The sequence below is a fragment of the Pseudophryne corroboree genome, chromosome 2 (genome assembly GCF_028390025.1).
Source record: "Pseudophryne corroboree isolate aPseCor3 chromosome 2, aPseCor3.hap2, whole genome shotgun sequence".
NCBI classification, from domain to species: domain Eukaryota; kingdom Metazoa; phylum Chordata; class Amphibia; order Anura; family Myobatrachidae; genus Pseudophryne; species Pseudophryne corroboree.
Window position 1 is genome coordinate 888,157,758 of NC_086445.1, and position 21,201 is coordinate 888,178,958.

General features: G+C 47.9%; 1 protein-coding gene across 1 annotated transcript in view; it reads left to right on the forward strand.

Moving 5' to 3' along the window:
* Positions 1 to 21,201, forward strand: part of PITPNM3 (PITPNM family member 3) — a 1,226,694-nt gene that overhangs the window by 1,041,817 nt on the left and 163,676 nt on the right. Inside the window, exon 8 of the mRNA XM_063956002.1 lies at positions 12,693 to 12,880. Within this exon, the coding sequence (XP_063812072.1) occupies positions 12,693 to 12,880 (188 nt within the window). The remainder of the gene's footprint in view (positions 1 to 12,692; positions 12,881 to 21,201) is intronic.

Consider the following 21,201-nt stretch of genomic DNA (forward strand, 5'->3'; position numbering starts at 1 on the left):
GCGGTTACGTCAAGAAGAACGAACAAAGCGGTCGCAGAGCCGAGCGCAAGAAGATTGACAGGAAGAAGGCGGTCCTGGGCGACACCGAAGCGTTTCCAGACGTTCTCAGGGAGTGGATTTGAAAACGCAGGCGTGTCCAGAAGAACGGAGGGCGGATGTTTGACGTCAAAGCCGGGACCTGCATCGCTGAGATCGTCGCACAGGGTAAGTATGTCCAGGGCTGGTCTAGTTTTACTTGAATTTTTTTTTAGCATAGCAGGGCTGCACCAGCGATCGCAGCCCTGCTAAGCTAAAATACACTCCCCCATAGGTGTGTACTAGTTGATCGCACCAGCAGCAAAAAGTTGCTGTCTGCGATCAACTCGGAATGACCACCCTAGTCGCTGTGTTTCTCTCACTTTGGTCTGTCTTTCTGTCTCCTTGGTATCTCCCTCTCTCTCTCTCTCTCTCTCTCTCTCTCTCTCTCTCTCTCTCTCTCTCTCTCTCTCTCTCTCTCTCTCTCTCTCTCTGTCCCTGACCTGTGTCTCTCTGTGCCCCTGCCCCCCCATCTCTCTCTCTCTCTCTCTCTCTCTCTCTCTCTGTCCCCCTCTCTCTCTCCCCCTCTCTCTCTCCCCCCCTCTCTCTCCCCCTCTCTCTCTCCCCCTCCCCCTCTCTCTCTCTCCCTCCTTCTTTCTCTCAGCGCCTGGTCTCTCTCTCCAAGCCTCTGGTCTTACCCACTCTTTCTGCCCCTGGTCTGTCTTCCTTTTCTCTCTATCTCTGGTCTCTCCCTCTCTCTCACTCTCTGCCATTGTAGTAAATAATTAAAATTAATCATTTGAATTGTGTGTGTGTGTGTGTGTGTGTGTGTGTGTGTGTGTGTGTGTGTGTGTGTGTGTGTGTGTGTGTTAAGGAGGGCCCCGGAGATATCAGAGTACCGGGACCCAAGATTTCTGTTGCCGGCCTACTTACTCTGCACATATCTGGTAAGTGACGAAAAGGGGGGGCTCGCTCCATAGCTTATAGTCTGTACATGAATGTTTACAGTATTTTATTCTAATAAAGCAATTTTTTTAAGCCCCTGCCCTCACCCTCCCTGTAGCTCCCCCCTCAGTGTGCCTTCACCCTCCCTCTAACTCCCCCCTCAGTGTTCTTACCCTCACCCTCCCTGTAGCTCCCCCCTTGGGATCCCTACCTTCATCCTTCCTGTAACTACCCCCTCAGCGTCACAGCCCTTACCCACCAACTCCCCTGTCAGTGTCCCTGTCCTCACCCTCCCTGTAATTCCCCCTCAGTGTGCTCCCACCCTCCCGTAGCTCCCCCCTCAGTGTCCTTACCCTCACTGTCCCTGTAACTCCCCCCTCAGTGCCCCTGCCCTCACCCACCATGTAGCTCCCACCTCAGTGTGCCCTCACCCTCCCTCTAACTCCCCCCTCAGCATCCCTACCCTCACTCTCCCTGTAACTACCCCCTCTGCGTCCCAGCCCCCACCCTCCCTGTAACTTTCCCGTCACTGTCCCTGCCCTCACCCTCCCTGTTAGTCCCCCCTCAGTGCCCCTGTCCTCACCCTCCCTGTTAGTCCCCCCTCAGTGCCCCTGCCCTCACCCTCCTTGTAGCTCCCCCTCAGTGCTCCTGCCCTCACCCTCCCTGTAGCTCCCCCCTCAGTGTGCCTTCACCATCCCCGTAGCTCCCCCCTCAGTGTCCTTATGCTCACCCTCCCTGTAACTCACCCTTCACTGCCCCTGCCCTCACCCTCCATGTAGCTCCCCTCCTCAGTGTGCCCTCACCCTTCCGCTAACTCCCCCCTCATCATCCCTACCCTCATCCTCCCTGTAACTACCCCGTCAGCGTCCCAGCCCTTACCCTCCCTCTAACTCCCCCATCAGTGTCCCTACCCTCACCCTTCTTGTAGCTCCCTGTCAGCGTCCCTGCCCTTACCCTCCCTGTAACTCCCCTCTCAGTACCCTTGCCCTCACTCTCCCTGTAACTTCCCCCTCAGTGCTCCTCACAGTTCACACTCCTTCCAACTCCCTGTCAGCGTCCCTGCCCTCACCCTCCCTGTAACTCCCCCTCAGCGTCCCTGCCCTCACCCTCCCTGTAACTCCCCCTCAGCGTACCTGCCCTTGCCCTCCCTGTAACTTCCAATTTAGTGGGATTAAGAAGGGGAAAGAGGGGATGGAAAATAGATGGGGAAAAGGGGTTGTTGAGAGAGTGGAGGAAAACGAAAGAAGAAAAAAATAATAGCTTAAAAATAAAAAACCCAGGCAATGCTGGACATAAGTATATGGGGCACTACTATGTTGTGTAATATGAATCATGGGGACATTGGGGGTAATTCCAAGTTGATCGCAGCAGGACCTTTCTTAGCAGTTGGGCAAAACCATGTGCACTGCAGGGGGGCAGATATAACATTTGCAGAGAGAGATAGATTTGGGTGGGTTATTTTATTTCTGTGCAGGTTAAATACTAGAGATGAGCGCCGGAAATTTTTCGGGTTTTGTGTTTTGGTTTTGGGTTCGGTTCCGCGGCCGTGTTTTGGGTTCGACCGCGTTTTGGCAAAACCTCACCGAATTTTTTTTGTCGGATTCGGGTGTGTTTTGGATTCGGGTGTTTTTTTCAAAAAACCCTAAAAAACAGCTTAAATCATAGAATTTGGGGGTCATTTTGATCCCAAAGTATTATTAACCTCAAAAACCATAATTTACACTCATTTTCAGTCTATTCTGAATACCTCACACCTCACAATATTATTTTTAGTCCTAAAATTTGCACCGAGGTCGCTGTGTGAGTAAGATAAGCGACCCTAGTGGCCGACACAAACACCGGGCCCATCTAGGAGTGGCACTGCAGTGTCACGCAGGATGTCCCTTCCAAAAAACCCTCCCCAAACAGCACATGACGCAAAGAAAAAAAGAGGCGCAATGAGGTAGCTGACTGTGTGAGTAAGATAAGCGACCCTAGTGGCCGACACAAACACCGGGCCCATCTAGGAGTGGCACTGCAGTGTCACGCAGGATGTCCCTTCCAAAAAACCCTCCCCAAACAGCACATGACGCAAAGAAAAAAAGAGGCGCAATGAGGTAGCTGACTGTGTGAGTAAGATAAGCGACCCTAGTGGCCGACACAAACACCGGGCCCATCTAGGAGTGGCACTGCAGTGTCACGCAGGATGTCCCTTCCAAAAAACCCTCCCCAAACAGCACATGACGCAAAGAAAAAAAGAGGCGCAATGAGGTAGCTGACTGTGTGAGTAAGATAAGCGACCCTAGTGGCCGACACAAACACCGGGCCCATCTAGGAGTGGCACTGCAGTGTCACGCAGGATGGCCCTTCCAAAAAACCCTCCCCAAACAGCACATGACGCAAAGAAAAAGAAAAGAAAAAAGAGGTGCAAGATGGAATTGTCCTTGGGCCCTCCCACCCACCCTTATGTTGTATAAACAGGACATGCACACTTTAACCAACCCATCATTTCAGTGACAGGGTCTGCCACACGACTGTGACTGATATGACGGGTTGGTTTGGACCCCCCCCAAAAAAGAAGCAATTAATCTCTCCTTGCACAAACTGGCTCTACAGAGGCAAGATGTCCACCTCATCATCATCCTCCGATATATCACCGTGTACATCCCCCTCCTCACAGATTATCAATTCGTCCCCACTGGAATCCACCATCTCCGCTCCCTGTGTACTTTGTGGAGGCAATTGCTGCTGGTCAATGTCTCCGCGGAGGAATTGATTATAATTCATTTTAATGAACATCATCTTCTCCACATTTTCTGGATGTAACCTCGTACGCCGATTGCTGACAAGGTGAGCGGCGGCACTAAACACTCTTTCGGAGTACACACTTGTGGGAGGGCAACTTAGGTAGAATAAAGCCAGTTTGTGCAAGGGCCTCCAAATTGCCTCTTTTTCCTGCCAATATAAGTACGGACTGTGTGACGTGCCTACTTGGATGCGGTCACTCATATAATCCTCCACCATTCTTTCAATGTTGAGAGAATCATATGCAGTGACAGTAGACGACATGTCCATAATCGTTGTCAGGTCCTTCAGTCCGGACCAGATGTCAGCATCAGCAGTCGATCCAGACTGCCCTGCATCACCGCCAGCGGGTGGGCTCGGAATTCTGAGCCTTTTCCTCGCACCCCCAGTTGCGGGAGAATGTGAAGGAGGAGATGTTGACAGGTCGCGTTCCGCTTGACTTGACAATTTTCTCACCAGCAGGTCTTTCAACCCCAGCAGACTTGTGTCTGCCGGAAAGAGAGATCCAAGGTAGGTTTTAAATCTAGGATCGAGCACGGTGGCCAAAATGTAGTGGTCTGATTTCAACAGATTGACCACCCGTGAATCCTTGTTAAGCGAATTAAGGGCTCCATCCACAAGTCCCACATGCCTAGCGGAATCGCTCCGTGTTAGCTCCTCCTTCAATGTCTCCAGCTTCTTCTGCAAAAGCCTGATGAGGGGAATGACCTGACTCAGGCTGGCAGTGTCTGAACTGACTTCACGTGTGGCAAGTTCAAAGGGCATCAGAACCTTGCACAACGTTGAAATCATTCTCCACTGCACTTGAGACAGGTGCATTCCACCTCCTATATCGTGCTCAATTGTATAGGCTTGAATGGCCTTTTGCTGCTCCTCCAACCTCTGAAGCATATAGAGGGTTGAATTCCACCTCGTTACCACTTCTTGCTTCAGATGATGGCAGGGCAGGTTCAGTAGTTTTTGGTGGTGCTCCAGTCTTCTGTACGTGGTGCCTGTACGCCGAAAGTGTCCCGCAATTCTTCTGGCCACCGACAGCATCTCTTGCACGCCCCTGTCGTTTTTAAAAAAATTCTGCACCACCAAATTCAAGGTATGTGCAAAACATGGGACGTGCTGGAATTTGCCCATATTTAATGCACACACAATATTGCTGGCGTTGTCCGATGCCACAAATCCACAGGAGAGTCCAATTGGGGTAAGCCATTCTGCGATGATCTTCCTCAGTTGCCGTAAGAGGTTTTTAGCTGTGTGCGTATTCTGGAAAGCGGTGATACAAAGCGTAGCCTGCCTAGGAAAGAGTTGGCGTTTGCGAGATTGTGCTACTGGTGCCGCCGCTGCTGTTCTTGCGGCGGGAGTCCATACATCTACCCAGTGGGCTGTCACAGTCATATAGTCCTGACCCTGCCCTGCTCCACTTGTCCACATGTCCGTGGTTAAGTGGACATTGGGTACAACTGCATTTTTTAGGACACTGGTGAGTCTTTTTCTGACGTCCGTGTACATTCTCGGTATCGCCTGCCTACAGAAGTGGAACCTAGATGGTATTTGGTAACGGGGGCACACTGCCTCAATAAATTGTCTAGTTCCCTGTGAACTAACGGCGGATACCGGACGCACGTCTAACACCAACATAGTTGTCAAGGCCTCAGTTATCCGCTTTGCAGCAGGATGACTGCTGTGATATTTCATCTTCCTCGCAAAGGACTGTTGGACAGTCAATTGCTTACTGGAAGTAGTACAAGTGGGCTTACGACTTCCCCTCTGGGATGACCATCGACTCCCAGCAGCAACAACAGCAGCGCCAGCAGCAGTAGGCGTTACACGCAAGGATGCATCGGAGGAATCCCAGGCAGGAGAGGACTCGTCAGAATTGCCAGTGACATGGCCTGCAGGACTATTGGCATTCCTGGGGAAGGAGGAAATTGACACTGAGGGAGTTGGTGGGGTGGTTTGCGTGAGCTTGGTTACAAGAGGAAGGGATTTACTGGTCCGTGGACTGCTTCCGCTGTCGCCCAAAGTTTTTGAACTTGTCACTGACTTATTATGAATGCGCTGCAGGTGACGTATAAGGGAGGATGTTCCGAGGTGGTTAACGTCCTTACCCCTACTTATTACAGCTTGACAAAGGGAACACACGGCTTGACAAATGTTGTCCGCATTTCTGGTGAAATACTTCCACACCGAAGAGCTGATTTTTTTGGTATTTTCACCAGGCATGTCAACGGCCATATTCCTCCCACGGACAACAGGTGTCTCCCCGGGTGCCTGACTTAAACAAACCACCTCACCATCAGAATCCTCCTGGTCAATTTCCTCCCCAGCGCCAGCAACACCCATATCCTCCTCATCCTGGTGTACTTCAACACTGACATCTTCAATCTGACTATCAGGAACTGGACTGCGGGTGCTCCTTCCAGCACTTGCAGGGGGCGTGCAAATGGTGGAAGGCGCATGCTCTTCACGTCCAGTGTTGGGAAGGTCAGGCATCGCAACCGACACAATTGGACTCTCCTTGTGGATTTGGGATTTCGAAGAACGCACAGTTCTTTGCGGTGCTTTTGCCAGCTTGAGTCTTTTCAGTTTTCTAGCGAGAGGCTGAGTGCTTCCATCCTCATGTGAAGCTGAACCACTAGCCATGAACATAGGCCAGGGCCTCAGCCGTTCCTTGCCACTCCGTGTGGTAAATGGCATATTGGCAAGTTTACGCTTCTCCTCCGACAATTTTATTTTAGGTTTTGGAGTCCTTTTTTTACTGATATTTGGTGTTTTGGATTTGACATGCTCTGTACTATGACATTGGGCATCGGCCTTGGCAGACGACGTTGCTGGCATTTCATCGTCTCGGCCATGACTAGTGGCAGCAGCTTCAGCACGAGGTGGAAGTGGATCTTGATCTTTCCCTAATTTTGGAACCTCAACATTTTTGTTCTCCATATTTTAATAGGCACAACTAAAAGGCACCTCAGGTAAACAATGGAGATGGATGGATACTAGTATACAATTATGGATGGACTGCCGAGTGCCGACACAGAGGTAGCTACAGCCGTGGACTATTGTACTGTACTGTGTCTGCTGCTAATATAGACTGGATGATAATGAGATGTAGTATGTATAAAGAAGAAATAAAAAAAAACCACGGGTAGGTGGTATACAATTATGGATGGACTGCCGAGTGCCGACACAGAGGTAGCTACAGCCGTGGACTACCGTACTGTGTCTGCTGCTAATATAGACTGGTTGATAATGAGATGTAGTATGTATAAAGAAGAAAGAAAAAAAAAAAACCACGGGTAGGTGGTATACAATTATGGACGGACTGCCGAGTGCCGACACAGAGGTAGCTACAGCCGTGGACTACCGTACTGTGTCTGCTGCTAATATAGACTGGTTGATAATGAGATGTAGTATGTATAAAGAAGAAAGAAAAGAAAAAACCACGGGTAGGTGGTATACAATTATGGACGGACTGCCGAGTGCCGACACAGAGGTAGCTACAGCCGTGGACTACCGTACTGTACTGTGTCTGCTGCTAATATAGACTGGTTGATAAAGAGATGTAGTATGTATGTATAAAGAAGAAAGAAAAAAAACCACGGGTAGGTGGTATACAATTATGGATGGACTGCCGAGTGCCGACACAGAGGTAGCTACAGCCGTGGACTACTGTACTGTGTCTGCTGCTAATATAGACTGGTTGATAAAGAGATGTAGTATGTATGTATAAAGAAGAAAGAAAAAAAAACCACGGGTAGGTGGTATACAATTATGGACGGACTGCCGAGTGCCGACACAGAGGTAGCTACAGCCGTGGACTACCGTACTGTACTGTGTCTGCTGCTAATATAGACTGGTTGATAAAGAGATGTAGTATGTATGTATAAAGAAGAAAGAAAAAAAAACCACGGGTAGGTGGTATACAATTATGGATGGACTGCCGAGTGCCGACACAGAGGTAGCTACAGCCGTGGACTACTGTACTGTGTCTGCTGCTAATATAGACTGGTTGATAAAGAGATGTAGTATGTATGTATAAAGAAGAAAGGAAAAAAAAAACCACGGGTAGGTGGTATACAATTATGGACGGACTGCCGAGTGCCGACACAGAGGTAGCTACAGCCGTGGACTACCGTACTGTACTGTGTCTGCTGCTAATATAGACTGGTTGATAAAGAGATGTAGTATGTATGTATAAAGAAGAAAGAAAAAAAAACCACGGGTAGGTGGTATACAATTATGGATGGACTGCCGAGTGCCGACACAGAGGTAGCTACAGCCGTGGACTACTGTACTGTGTCTGCTGCTAATATAGACTGGTTGATAAAGAGATGTAGTATGTATGTATAAAGAAGAAAGAAAAAAAAACCACGGGTAGGTGGTATACAATTATGGATGGACTGCCGAGTGCCGACACAGAGGTAGCTACAGCCGTGAACTACCGTACTGTGTCTGCTGCGACTGGATGATAAATAATGATATAAAAAATATATATATATCACTACTGCAGCCGGACAGGTATATATTATATAATGACGGACCTGCTGGACACTGTCTGTCAGCAGAATGAGTTTTTTATAGAATAAAAAAAAAAACACACAAGTGAAGTCACACGACGAGTGTTTAACTTTTTCAGGCAATCACAATATAGTATACTACTAACTATACTGGTGGTCAGTGTGGTCAGGTCACTGGTCAGTCACACTGGCAGTGGCACTCCTGCAGCAAAAGTGTGCACTGTTTAATTTTAATAATATGTACTCCTGGCTCCTGCTATAACCTATAACTGGCACTGCTCCCCAGTCTCCCCCACAATTATAAGCTGTGTGAGCACAGTCAGATATATACATAGATGATGCAGCACACTGGGCTGAGCAGTGCACACAGATATGGTATGTGACTGAGTCACTGTGTATCGTTTTTTTCAGGCAGAGAACGGATTATATTAAATAAAACTGCACTGTCTGGTGGTCACTGTGGTCAGTCACTACTAAACTCTGCACTCTCTACAGTACTCCTAAGCTCCAGTAAATCAAGTGTCTCTGTCTCAAATCAATCTCACTCTCTCTCTTCTAATCTAAATGGAGAGGACGCCAGCCACGTCCTCTCCCTATCAATCTCAATGCACGTGTGAAAATGGCGGCGACGCGCGGCTCCTTATATAGAATCCGAGTCTCGCGAGAATCCGACAGCGTCATGATGACGTTCGGGCGCGCTCGGGTTAACCGAGCAAGGCGGGAAGATCTGAGTCGCTCGGACCCGTGAAAAAAAACATGAAGTTCGGGCGGGTTCGGATTCCGAGGAACCGAACCCGCTCATCTCTAGTAAATACTGGCTGCTTTCTTTTTACACTGCAATTTAGATTGCAGATTTAACTCACCACACCCAAATCTATTTCTCTCTGCACATGTTATATCTGCCTCCCCTGCAGTGAACATGGTTTTGCCCAATTGCTAACAAACTTACTGCTGCGATCAACTCAGAATTACCCCCTATGTGCAGTATATATCGAATAAGATTGTGCTACAGTGTGGCGTAATTTGAATTGGAGGTACTATTGTGAGGTGCTATTGTGTGTCCGCACCCCTTCCATGTGAGACCACACCTCTCTTTTGTGACGCACACTGACCCTTTATGAGTTAAGGGAGGAAGGGCGCAATTTTATAGTTTGCAGGAGGGCGCCGAACACCCTAGCCCCGGCCCTGATCGCAAGGCTAGATAGACTGTGCAGGCAAGTCAATCTTGACTATCTAGTGCACAGGTTCTCAAACTCGGTCCTCAGGACCCCACACAGTGCATGTTTTCCAGGTCTCCTCACAGAATCACAGATGATATAATTAGCTCCACCTGTGGACCTTTTAAAATGTGTCAGTGAGTAATTAATACACCTGTGCACTAGAGATGTGCACTTGAAATTTTTCGGGTTTTGGGTTCGGTTCCGCGGCCGTGTTTTGGGTTCGACCGCGTTTTGGCAAAACCTCACCGAATTTTTTTGGTCGGATCCGGGTGTGTTTTGGATTTTTCAAAAAACACTAAAAAACAGCTTAAATCATAGAATTTGGGGGTCATTTTGATCCCAAAGTATTATTAACCTCAAAAACCATAATTTCCACTCATTTTCAGTCTATTCTGAACACCTCACACCTCACAATATTATTTTTAGTCCTAAAATTTGCACCGAGGTCGCTGGATGACTAAGCTAAGCGACCCTAGTGGCCGACACAAACACCTGGCCCATCTAGGAGTGGCACTGTAGTGTCACGCAGGATGGCCCTTCCAAAAAACACTCCCCAAACAGCACATGACGCAAAGAAAAAAAGAGGCGCAATGAGGTAGCTGTGTGAGTAAGATAAGCGACCCTAGTTGCCGACACAAACACCTGGCCCATCTAGGAGTGGCACTGCAGTGTCACGCATGATGGCCCTTCCAAAAAACACTTTTCATTTTTCTAGCGAGAGGCTGAGTGCTTCCATCCTCATGTGAAGCTGAACCACTAGCCATGAACATAGGCCAGGGCCTCAGCCGTTCCTTGCCACTCCGTGTGGTAAATGGCATATTGGCAAGTTTACGCTTCTCCTCCGACAATTTTATTTTAGATTTTTGAGTCCTTTTTTTACTGATATTTGGTGTTTTGGATTTTACATGCTCTGTACTATGACATTGGGCATCGGCCTTGGCAGACGACGTTGCTGGCATTTCATCGTCTCGGCCATGACTAGTGGCAGCAGCTTCAGCACGAGGTGGAAGTCGATCTTGATCTTTCCCTATTTTTGGAACCTCAACATTTTTGTTCTCCATATTTTAATAGGCACAACTAAAAGGCACCTCAGGTAAACAATGGAGATGGATGGATACTAGTATACTTATGGATGGACGAGCGACTGCCGACACAGAGGTAGCTACAGCCGTGGACTACCGTACTGTGTCTGCTGCTAATATAGACTGGATGATAATGAGATAAAATTAAAAAATATATATATATATATATATCACACTAGTACTGCAGCTGGACAGGTATATATTATGTAATGACGGACCTGCTGGACACTGTCTGTCAGCACTGCAGACTCCTAAAGTAAGCTACTAGTATCAAGAAGATAGAAAAAAAAAAAAACCACGGGTAGGTGGTATACAATTATGGATGGACAAGCAACTGCCGACACAGAGGTAGCTACAGCCGTGGACTACCGTACTGTGTCTGCTGCTAATATAGACTGGATGATAATGAGATAAAATTAAAATATATATATATATCACACTAGTACTGCAGCCGGACAGGTATATATTATGTAATGACGGACCTGCTGGACACTGTCTGTCAGACTCAGCACTGCAGACTCCTAAAGTAAGCTACTAGTATCAAGAAGATAGAAAAAAAAAAAACCACGGGTAGGTGGTATACAATTATGGATGGACGAGCGACTGCCGACACAGAGGTAGCTACAGCCGTGGACTACCGTACTATGTCTGCTGCTAATATAGACTGGATGATAATGAGATAAAATTAAAATATATATATATATCACACTAGTACTGCAGCCGGACAGGTATATATTATGTAATGACGGACCTGCTGGACACTGTCTGCAGAATGCGTTTATAAAAACACCACACGACGAGTGTTTAACTTTTTCAGGCAGACAATCACAATATACTGGTGGTCAGCAGACAATCACAATATTGGTGGTCAGTGGTCACTGGTCAGTCACACTGGCAGTGGCACTCTGGCAGCAAAAGTGTGCACTGTACTTAAAATATGTACTCCTGCTATAACTGCTCCCCAGTCTCCCCCACAATTAAGCTGTGTGAGCAGTGAGCACTCAGCAGTCAGATAATGATATACAGTATATGATGCAGCACACTGGGCTGAGCACAGATATGGTATGTGTGACTGTGTCACACTGTGTATCGTTTTTTTCAGGCAGAGAACGGATTAATTAAACTGGTGGCACTAGTCACTGGTCACACTATCAGCAGCAAGTAGTACTCCTCCTATATGCTCCCCAAAATTTGTGTCTCTCTCTAGTACTCTAGTCACTCTAAACGGAGAGGACGCCAGCCACGTCCTCTCCCTATCAATCTCAATGCACGTGTGAAAATGGCGGCGACGCGCGGCTCCTTATATAGAATCCGAGTCTCGCGATAGAATCCGAGCCTCGCGAGAATCCGACAGCGGGATGATGACGTTCGGGCGCGCTCGGGTTAACCGAGCAAGGCGGGAAGATCCGAGTCGCTCGGCCCCGTGTAAAAAAACCTGAAGTTCGGGCGGGTTCGGATTCCGAGGAACCGAACCCGCTCATCTCTACTGTGCACCTGCTGGGTTATCTGCAAAACATGCACTGTGTGGGGTCCTGAGGACCGAGTTTGAGAACCTATGATCTAGTGTATTATCTAGTACAAAGTATAGCCAAAATTGCCACTTAGTCAAAATCGTACATAGACAAAATTGAAAATACAAATTGTCAAAATCGGTGCTTCTGGGCTCTGGGGGAGTTCAAGGGAAGTCGCATAGTCAAAATCGGGCATAGCAAGGATCTCACCGTCTGTATGCACCTTTAGAGAGAGGAAGCAGATTTTTTTTCTCTGGAACCCCCCCCCCCCCCCCTCCAAAAAAAAAGAAGAAATTACAATTTGGTTACTGCATAAAATAAGAAAAATAAAAAAACACCTGTTTTTGCCTTGTAAATGAATGCATCTTTAAAACGTATGAGCAGACTCGCAAAAGTCCCACACCTCAGGTAGTTCACAGGCTATTTACATTTAGCCCCAAGGGTTGATACATATCATCCCCTGTGTATGGTAAAACTAGATGTATGGTTTAAATAGTAGTAGTATAGTACAATACTGTATATTATTTATGTTTAACAACTCATCTTACTAGCGAGAACACACAGTCCTTGGGAACTAACTTCCTCTTCTTATCAAAGACTTTTCTCTTTATGTCATTCCATAAGGATAATCCCATTCTCTCAGATGAAAACAGCACCAACCTTCGAGGTACTAAGCGACTCAGCAAAAGCAATATTGACATCTCAGGAGTCCTGGACAATGAAGAACCAAGGCCGCCTTTACAGAGGAAACAGAGTGACTCATCTACGTATGACTGTGATACGATAACACAGCACCATGCTTTCTTGTCCAGGTGAATACAGTAGATTCAGGCATGTGCACACAGTTGGCTGCAACACATGTATACTATTTATATGAAAGTAAACATGTAACCAACATTATTTTCCCCACCAACATTATTACTCGCAACCTCTGAGGAAAGTTAACATTTATCTTATACCGTGTGAAACAGGTTCAGAATGTCGTATCCAGGGCTTAAAGTGGTCCTGGAGAGGTGGGGCAACTCCTCTCCCCCACGACTAGTGCATGCTGCAAAAAGGGGTGTGGCCTCACAAGGAAGGGGCGTGGCCACACAAAAGTACCCCCAATTCAAACTAATGCTTTACAGTAGCACAATCTTATTCACTTTGCCACCCATACTTCCCCCATATTACCCCCAGTACATGACACAGCAGACCTCCCCCATATTACCCCCAGTACATGACGCAGCAGACCTTCTCCATATTACCCCCAGTACATGACACAGTAGACCTCCCCCATATTACCCCCAGTACATGACACAGCAGACCTCCCCCATATTACCCCCATTACATGACGCAGCAGACATTTTCCACATTACCCCCAGACATGACACAGTAGACCTCCCCCATATTACCCCCAGTACATGACACAGCAGACTTCCCCCATATTACCCCAGTACATGACACAGAAGACCTCCCCATATTACCCCAATACATGACACAGCAGACCTCTCCCAATATACCTCAGTACATGAAACAGCAGACCTCCCACATATTACCCCAGTACATGACACAGCACCTTCTTTCTAAACAGTGCCTGGCTTTCTTGCTTCTCTATAGGACAGGGAGCCAGCACAGACAGAGCTGTGAGGTTGGGAGGCGGGACAGGTCAGACAGTGACTGGAGGAGCAGGAAGAGGAGGGCTGTGCAGTGCAGTGCTAGTACTGCCTACTCTGAATGAGTTCCATGGAAAGTTGGCTGCTTCCAAGGCAGGGGCCAGCCCAGCAGTGACTATAAGCCAGTGTCAGATGGCCGAAGTGTGTGCTGCTCAAGCTGCCGGCCGGGTCACTCACTGTAGTTCACAGGCAGCACGGCTGTCAGCAGGGAAGCTGCACAGCCTCTGCAATGAGAAACTGTGAAAGCTGCCCACGGAGCAGCAGGGGGGGAGAGAGGTGCGGGTTCGAGGGGGAGCCGGACATTAGGGGTTGCCTGTGTGCACCAGGCACCCCCCTTGTGCATTCCTATGGCTGGCAGCGGCCACCAGACAGTCCTTGCTCATGGACCAGCTGCTATTCAAAAGAAGTGAGGCGCCGACTGTGCGCCACTCATGGCTTTCGGACCACCAGCTAATGAGAAGCTGCCACTTGGCAGCTTCTCATTGGCTGGCGGTTCGTGAGCTGTGATTGGCTCACACCAGATTTTGAAATAGCCACCCCTTCTTTTGATTGGTGCTGCAGCCGGTCCGCGACCCGGGATTGGCTGGCGGCCGCTGCCAACTTTACAATGCATCCGGGACCTGATGCTGTGGCCGAGCAGAGGCATAACTGGTTCCGCCTGCAATTAGGGGTGACAGAACGCAGTTCCGCCCCATTCCGGCCCACTTTAACCACTGGTCGTATCCTATCCCTGCATCATGACAGCTCTGGGCTCTAGCACAGAGCAGTTGACAACAAATGTGGATTAGCATGTTAGCCGGGTTTATTTGCATTTTAATCCCCAGATTTACTATAGCCTCTGCCCAGAGTAATTGATTGATTTGTTTTTCCTTTAAGCTTTAAATAGGCTAGATTTATTCGTATATGTTTGGAAAGCTAATAAATGCATCCTAGAAACAATTAACAAGTGGTGCAATGTGGAAGAAATAAAATATCCTGCATACTGAAAGACAAGGCACTGCTAGAAAACTAACAGACAATCAAGGCCCCATGCCTTCGGTTAATAGCAATAGGCACAAATGAACAACAATATACAGTACTGTGTGGAAATGCTTTGCCAGGTAATGCTACCTAGGTACCAGTCGAATAAAAATTAACAATTTATAAAAAATACAATTCTCTTGTGAGAAACGGGCAACTTTAGGAAGCAGACACTGACAAATAACTGCATTAAGTGAAAGAGTAATCACAGCTGGAAAGACAATTATGAATTAGAAATGTCATTTGGTGTAACAATGTATTAGATTAACTAACAATTGAACACATGTGAGTGCATGTTAATATTGATGTGTCAAAAACATATCTATTATATAGGCACTAATTCATTATCTGAGTATTATTAGAGAGGCACTAATTCATTAACTGAGTATTATTAGAGACATTGTATATGGGGGGTCATTCCGAGTTGTTCGCTCGCTAGCAGATTTTAGCAGCATTGCACACGCTAGGCCGCCGCCCTCTGGGAGTGTATCTTAGCTTAGCAGAATAGCGAATGAAAGATTAGCAGAATTGTGAATAGAAAATTCTTAGCAGTTTCTGAGTAGCTCCAGACCTACTCACAGATTGCGATCAGCTCAGGCCGTTTCGTTCCTGGTTTGACGTCACAAACGCCCTGCGTTCGGCCAACCACTCCCCCGTTTCTCCAGACACTCCCGCGTTTTTTCCTGGCACGCCTGCGTTTTTCCGCACACTCCCAGAAAACGGACAGTTTCCGCCCAGAAACACCCACTTCCTGTCAATCACACTCCGATCACTTCAACGATGAAAATTCTTCGTTTGGACGTGAGTAAATCTACTAAGTTTTGTGTTAAAATACTTAGCGCATGCGCACATGCGTACCATGCGCATGCGCATTTTAGCCTTAATCGCTCCGTTGAGAAAATCGGCAACGAGCGATCAACTCGGAATGACCCCAATGGTTACATTGTTCCCTTTTAGTAACAAAACAATAGTTCAGGCCAAAGAGCTCAGTTTGTGTGAGACAGCGCAATTCCGACAAGATATTCATTACATTTAAAGCGGCAAATAGTTTAAAGGTAAATCTGGATCGTCATGAAATCAAACAATATACATATTGTAAGTGAAACAGCAGCGGATTTTACTGTTACACATTATTCCTTAATCTTTTTACTCTATCTACAATTTCTCTAACGTCCTAGTGGATGCTGGGGACTCCGTAAGGACTATGGGGATAGACGGGCTCCGCAGGAGACATGGGCACTTTAATAAAGAATTCAGGTTCTGGTGTGCTCTGGCTCCTCCCTCTATGCCCCTCCTCCAGACCTCAGTTTGATACTGTGCCCAGAGCGAGCTGGGTGCTTTTCAGTGAGCTCTCCTGAGTTTGCTGAGAGAAAGTATTTTGTTAGGTTTTTTATTTTCAGGGAGCTCTGCTGGCAACAGACTCCCTGCATCGTGGGACTGAGGGGAGAGAAGCAGCCCTACTCTCTGAAGCTAGGTCCTGCTTCTTAGGCTACTGGACACCATTAGCTCCAGAGGGATCGTACGCAGGATCTCACCCTCGCCGTCCGATCCCAGAGCCGCGCCGCCGTCCCCCTCGCAGAGCCGGAAGACAGAAGCCGGGTGAGTATGAGAATCAAGAAGACTTCGAAATCGGCGGCAGAAGACTCCGTTCTTCACTGAGGTAACGCACAGCTCTGCAGCTGTGCGCCATTGCTCCCACACACCTCACATACTCCGGTCACTGTAAGGGTGCAGGGCGCAGGGGGGGGCGCCCTGGGCAGCATTTGGACCTCTTTTTGGCAAAGTAAACATATATACAGTTGGGCACTGTATATATGTATGAGCCCCCGCCAAGAAAATGTATATTTAAGCGGGACAGAAGCCCGCCGTCGAGGGGTTCTTCCTCAGCACTCACCAGCGCCATGTTTTTTTCTCCATAGCACCGCTGAGAGGAAGCTCCCCGGTCTCTCCCCTGCTTATACCACGGTAGAAGAGAGGGTTTTAAAGAAGAGGGGGGGCACATAATTCGGCGCAGATAATAACAGCGCTACTGAGTAAACATTAAATTGCCAGCACACACTGGGGTGTGTGCTGGCATACTCTCTCTCTGTCTCTCCAAAGGGCCTTGTGGGGGAATTATCTTCAGATGAGCATTCCCTGAGTGTGTGGTGTGTCGGTACGTGTGTGTCGACATGTCTGAGGTAAAAGGCTCTCCTAAGGAGGTGATGGAGCAAATGTGTGTGTGTGTGGTGTCTCCGTCGACAACGCCGACACCTGATTGGATATGTGAAATTAAGTGCTGAGGTAAATTTATTGCACAAAAGATTAGAGAACAGACAGGGAATCTACCCATGTCTGTCCCTATGTCGCAGAGACATTCAGAGTCTCACAACGCTCACTATCCAAAATAATAGACACTGATATCGACACGGAGTCTGACTCCAGTGTCGACTACGATAATGCAAATTTACAGCCAAAATGGCAGGAAAGTATTCAATATATGATTATTGTAATGAAAGATGTTTTTCATATCACTGATGACTCATCTGTCCCTGACACAAGGGTACACATGTTTAAGGGGAAGAAAGCTGAGGTAAATTTCTCTCCTCTCATGAAGAAAAAGAGCGGGAATCTCCAGACAAGAAGCTGCAGCTTCCCACAAAGAATTCTCAGGGAGTATCCTTTCCCTACTAGGGCCAGGATACGATGGGAATCTTCCCCTAGGGTGGACAAAGCTTGTCACGTTTACCCAAAAGGTAGCGCTGACTTAACAGCTATCCTCAGGGATCATGCAGATAGCATGCAGTAAAAGTACTTTGAAGTCCATTTACACACATGCTTGTACACTACTCAGACCGGCGATTGTGTCGGCATGGGGTTATAGCGCTGTAGCAGCGTGGACATTGAGACCCTAGTATGTGTATACATTATGTATGTATGTATGTATATATATATATATATATATATATATATATATATATATATATATATAAAGATGCTGTCTTATATATAAAACATGCCCAAAGAGACATTAGTCTACTGGGTTCTAGAGTCAACGCTATGTCGATTTCTGCTAGACGTGTCCTGTGGAACATGCACAGGTGATGCCGACTAATAGAGGCATATGCAAGGTTTACCTTACAAGGCTGAGGAATTGTGTGGAGAAGGGCTCTCGGACCTGGTCTCCACAGCTATAGCTGGTAATTCTGATCTTTTGCCTTATATTCCCGCACAGCCTAAGAAAGCACGACATTCTCAAATGCAGTCCTTTTCGATCACAAAGCAAGAAAGTCCGAGGTGCGTCCTTTCTTGCCAGAGGCAGGGGCAGAGGAAAGAAGCTGCACAACACAGCTAGTTCCCAGGAACAGAAGCCCTCCCCAGCCTCTACAAAATCCACCGCAGGTCGCTGGGGCTCCACAGGCGGAACTAGGCCTGGTGGGGGCACGTCTTCGAAATTTCAGCCACAAGTGGGTTCACTCCCAGGTGGATCCCTGGGCAATAAATATTGTGTCTCAGGGATACAAGCTGGAAGTCGAAGAGATGCCCCTTCACCGATACCTCAAATCGGCCCGACCAGCTTCCCCCCACGAGAGGGAAATAGTGTTAACTGCAATTCACAAATTGTATCTTCAACAGGTGGTGGTCAAGGTTCCCCTCCTTCAACAGGGAAGGGGTTATTATTCGGTCAGACCCATATTGAATTTAAAATCCCTGAACATATACCTGAAAAGGTTCAAGTTCAAGATGGAATCGCTGAGAGCGATCATCGCAAGCCTGGAAGGGGGGGATTTTATGGTGTCTCTGGACATAAAGGATGCATACCTTCATGTCCCCATTTATACACCTCATCAGGCGTACCTCAGATTTGTGGTACAGGATTGTCATTACCAATTTCAGACGTTGCCGTTTGGTCTCTCCACGGCACCGAGAATATTTACCAAGGTAATGGCGGAAATAATGGTACTCCTGAGGAAGCAAGGGTTCACAATTATCCCATACTTGGATGATCTCCTCATAAAGGCGAGATCAAGAGAGCAGTTGCTGATCAGCGTAGCATTTTCTCTGGAAGTGTTACGGCAACACGGCTGGATTCTAAATATTCCAAAGTCGCAGTTGGTTCCTACGACTAGTCTGCCTTTCCTGGGCATGATTCTACACACAGACCAGAAAAGGGTTTATCTCCCGATAGAGAAAGCTCAGGAACTCATGACACTGGTTAGGAACCTATTAAAACCAAAACAGGTGTCAGTGCATCACTGCACTCGAGTCCTGGGAAAGATGGTGGCATCATAGAGGCCATTCCCTTCGGCAGGTTCCATGCGAGGACCTTTCAATGGGACTTACTGGACAAGTGATCCGGATCACATCTTCAGATGCATCGGTTAATCACCCTATCCCCCAGGGCCAGGGTGTCTCTTCTGTGGTGGCTGCAGAGCACTCACCTTCTAGAGGGCCGCAGATTCGGCATTCAGGACTGGGTCCTGGTGACCACGGATGCAAGCCTCCGAGGGTGGGGAGCAGTCACACAGGGAAGAGATTTCCAAGGTCTGTGGTCAAGTCAAGAGACTTGCCTTCACATCAACATCCTGGAACTAAGGGCCGTATACAACGCCCTGCGTCAAGCGGAGAACTTGCTTCGCGACCAACCGGTTCTGATTCAGTCAGACAACATCACCGCAGTGGCTCATGTAAACCGCCAAGGCGGCACAAGGAGCAGAGTGGCGATGGCGGAAGCCACCAGAATTCTTCGCTGGGCGGAAAATCACGTAAGCGCACTGTCAGCAGTGTTCATCCCGGGAGTGGACAACTGGGAAGCAGACTTCCTCAGCAGACACGACCTCCACACGGGAGAGTGGGGACTTCATCAGGAAGTCTTCGCACAGATTACAAGTCGGTGGGGACTGCCACAGGTGGACATGATGGCATCCCGCTTCAACAAAAAGCTAGAGGTATTGCGCCAGGTCAAGAGACCCTCAGGCGATAGCTGTAGATGCCCTGGTGACACCGTGGGTGTTCCAGTCGGTCTATGTATTCCCTCCTCTTCCTCTCATACCCAAGGTGCTGAGGATAATAAAGAAAAGAGGAGTGAGAACAATACTCATTGTTCCAGATTGGCCACGAAGGACTTGGTATCCAGATCTGCAAGAAATGCTCACAGAGGACCCGTGGCCTCTTCCTCTAAGACAGGACTTGTTGCAACAGGGGCCCTGTCTGTTCCAAGACTTGTCGCGGCTGCGTTTGACGGCATGGCGGTTGAACGCCGGATCCTAGCAGAGAAAGGCATTTTGGATGAGATCATTCCTACGCTGATAAAGGCTAGGAAGGACGTAACAGCTCAACATTATCACCGTATATGGCGAAAATATGTTGCTTGGTGTGAGGCCAGGAATGTCCCTACGGAGGAATTCCAGCTGGGCCGTTCCTTCACTTCCTACAGTCAGGAGTGAATTTGGGCCTAAAATTGGGTTCCATTAAGGTCCAGATTTTGGCCCTATCCATTTTCTTTCAAAAGGAGTTGACTTCTCTACCTGAAGTTCAGACGTTTGTAAAGGGAGTGCTGCATATTCAGCCCCCTTTTGTGCCTCCAGTGGCACCTTGAGATCTTAACGTGGTGTTGAGTTTCCTGAAATCCCACTGGTTTGGACCACTCAAAATGGTGGATTTGAAATATCTCACGTGGAAGGTGGTCATGCTATTAGCCTTGGCTTCGGCTAGGCGTGTGTCAGAGTTGGTGGCTTTGTCACATAAAAGCCCCTATCTGGTTTACCATGTGGATAGAGCAGAATTGCGGACCCGTCCATAATTTATGCCGAAAGTGGTTTCATCCTTTCATATAAACCAACCTATTGTGGTGCCTGAGGCTACTACTGACTTGGAGGATTCCGAGTTGCTTGATGTGGTCAGGGCTTTGAAGGTTTATGTAGCCAGAACGGCTAGAGTCAGGAAAACAGAGTCTTTGTTTCTCCTGTATGCTTCCAACAAGGTTGGTGCTCCTGCTTCAAAGTAAACTATTGCTCGCTGGATCTGTAACACGATTCAGCAGGCTCATTCTGCAGCTGGATTGCTGCTGCCAAAATCAGTTAAGGCCCATTCCACTAGGAAGGTGGGCTCTTCTTGGGCGGCTGCTCGAGGGGTCTCGGCATTACAGCTTTGCCGAGCGGCTACTTGGTCAGGTTCAAACACTTTTGCAAAGTTCTACAAGTTTGATACCCTGGCTGAGGAGGACCTTGTGTTTGCTCAATCGGTGCTGCAGAGTCATCCGCACTCTCCCGCCCATTTGGGAGCTTTGGTATAATCCCCATGGTCCTTACGGAGTCCCCAGCATCCACTAGGACGTTAGAGAAAATAAGATTTTACTTACCGGTAAATCTATTTCTCGTAGTCCGTAGTGGATGCTGGGCGCCCGTCCCAAGTGCGGACTTCTTCTGCAATGCTTGTATATAGTTATTGCTTCAATAAGGGTTATGTTATGGTTGCAT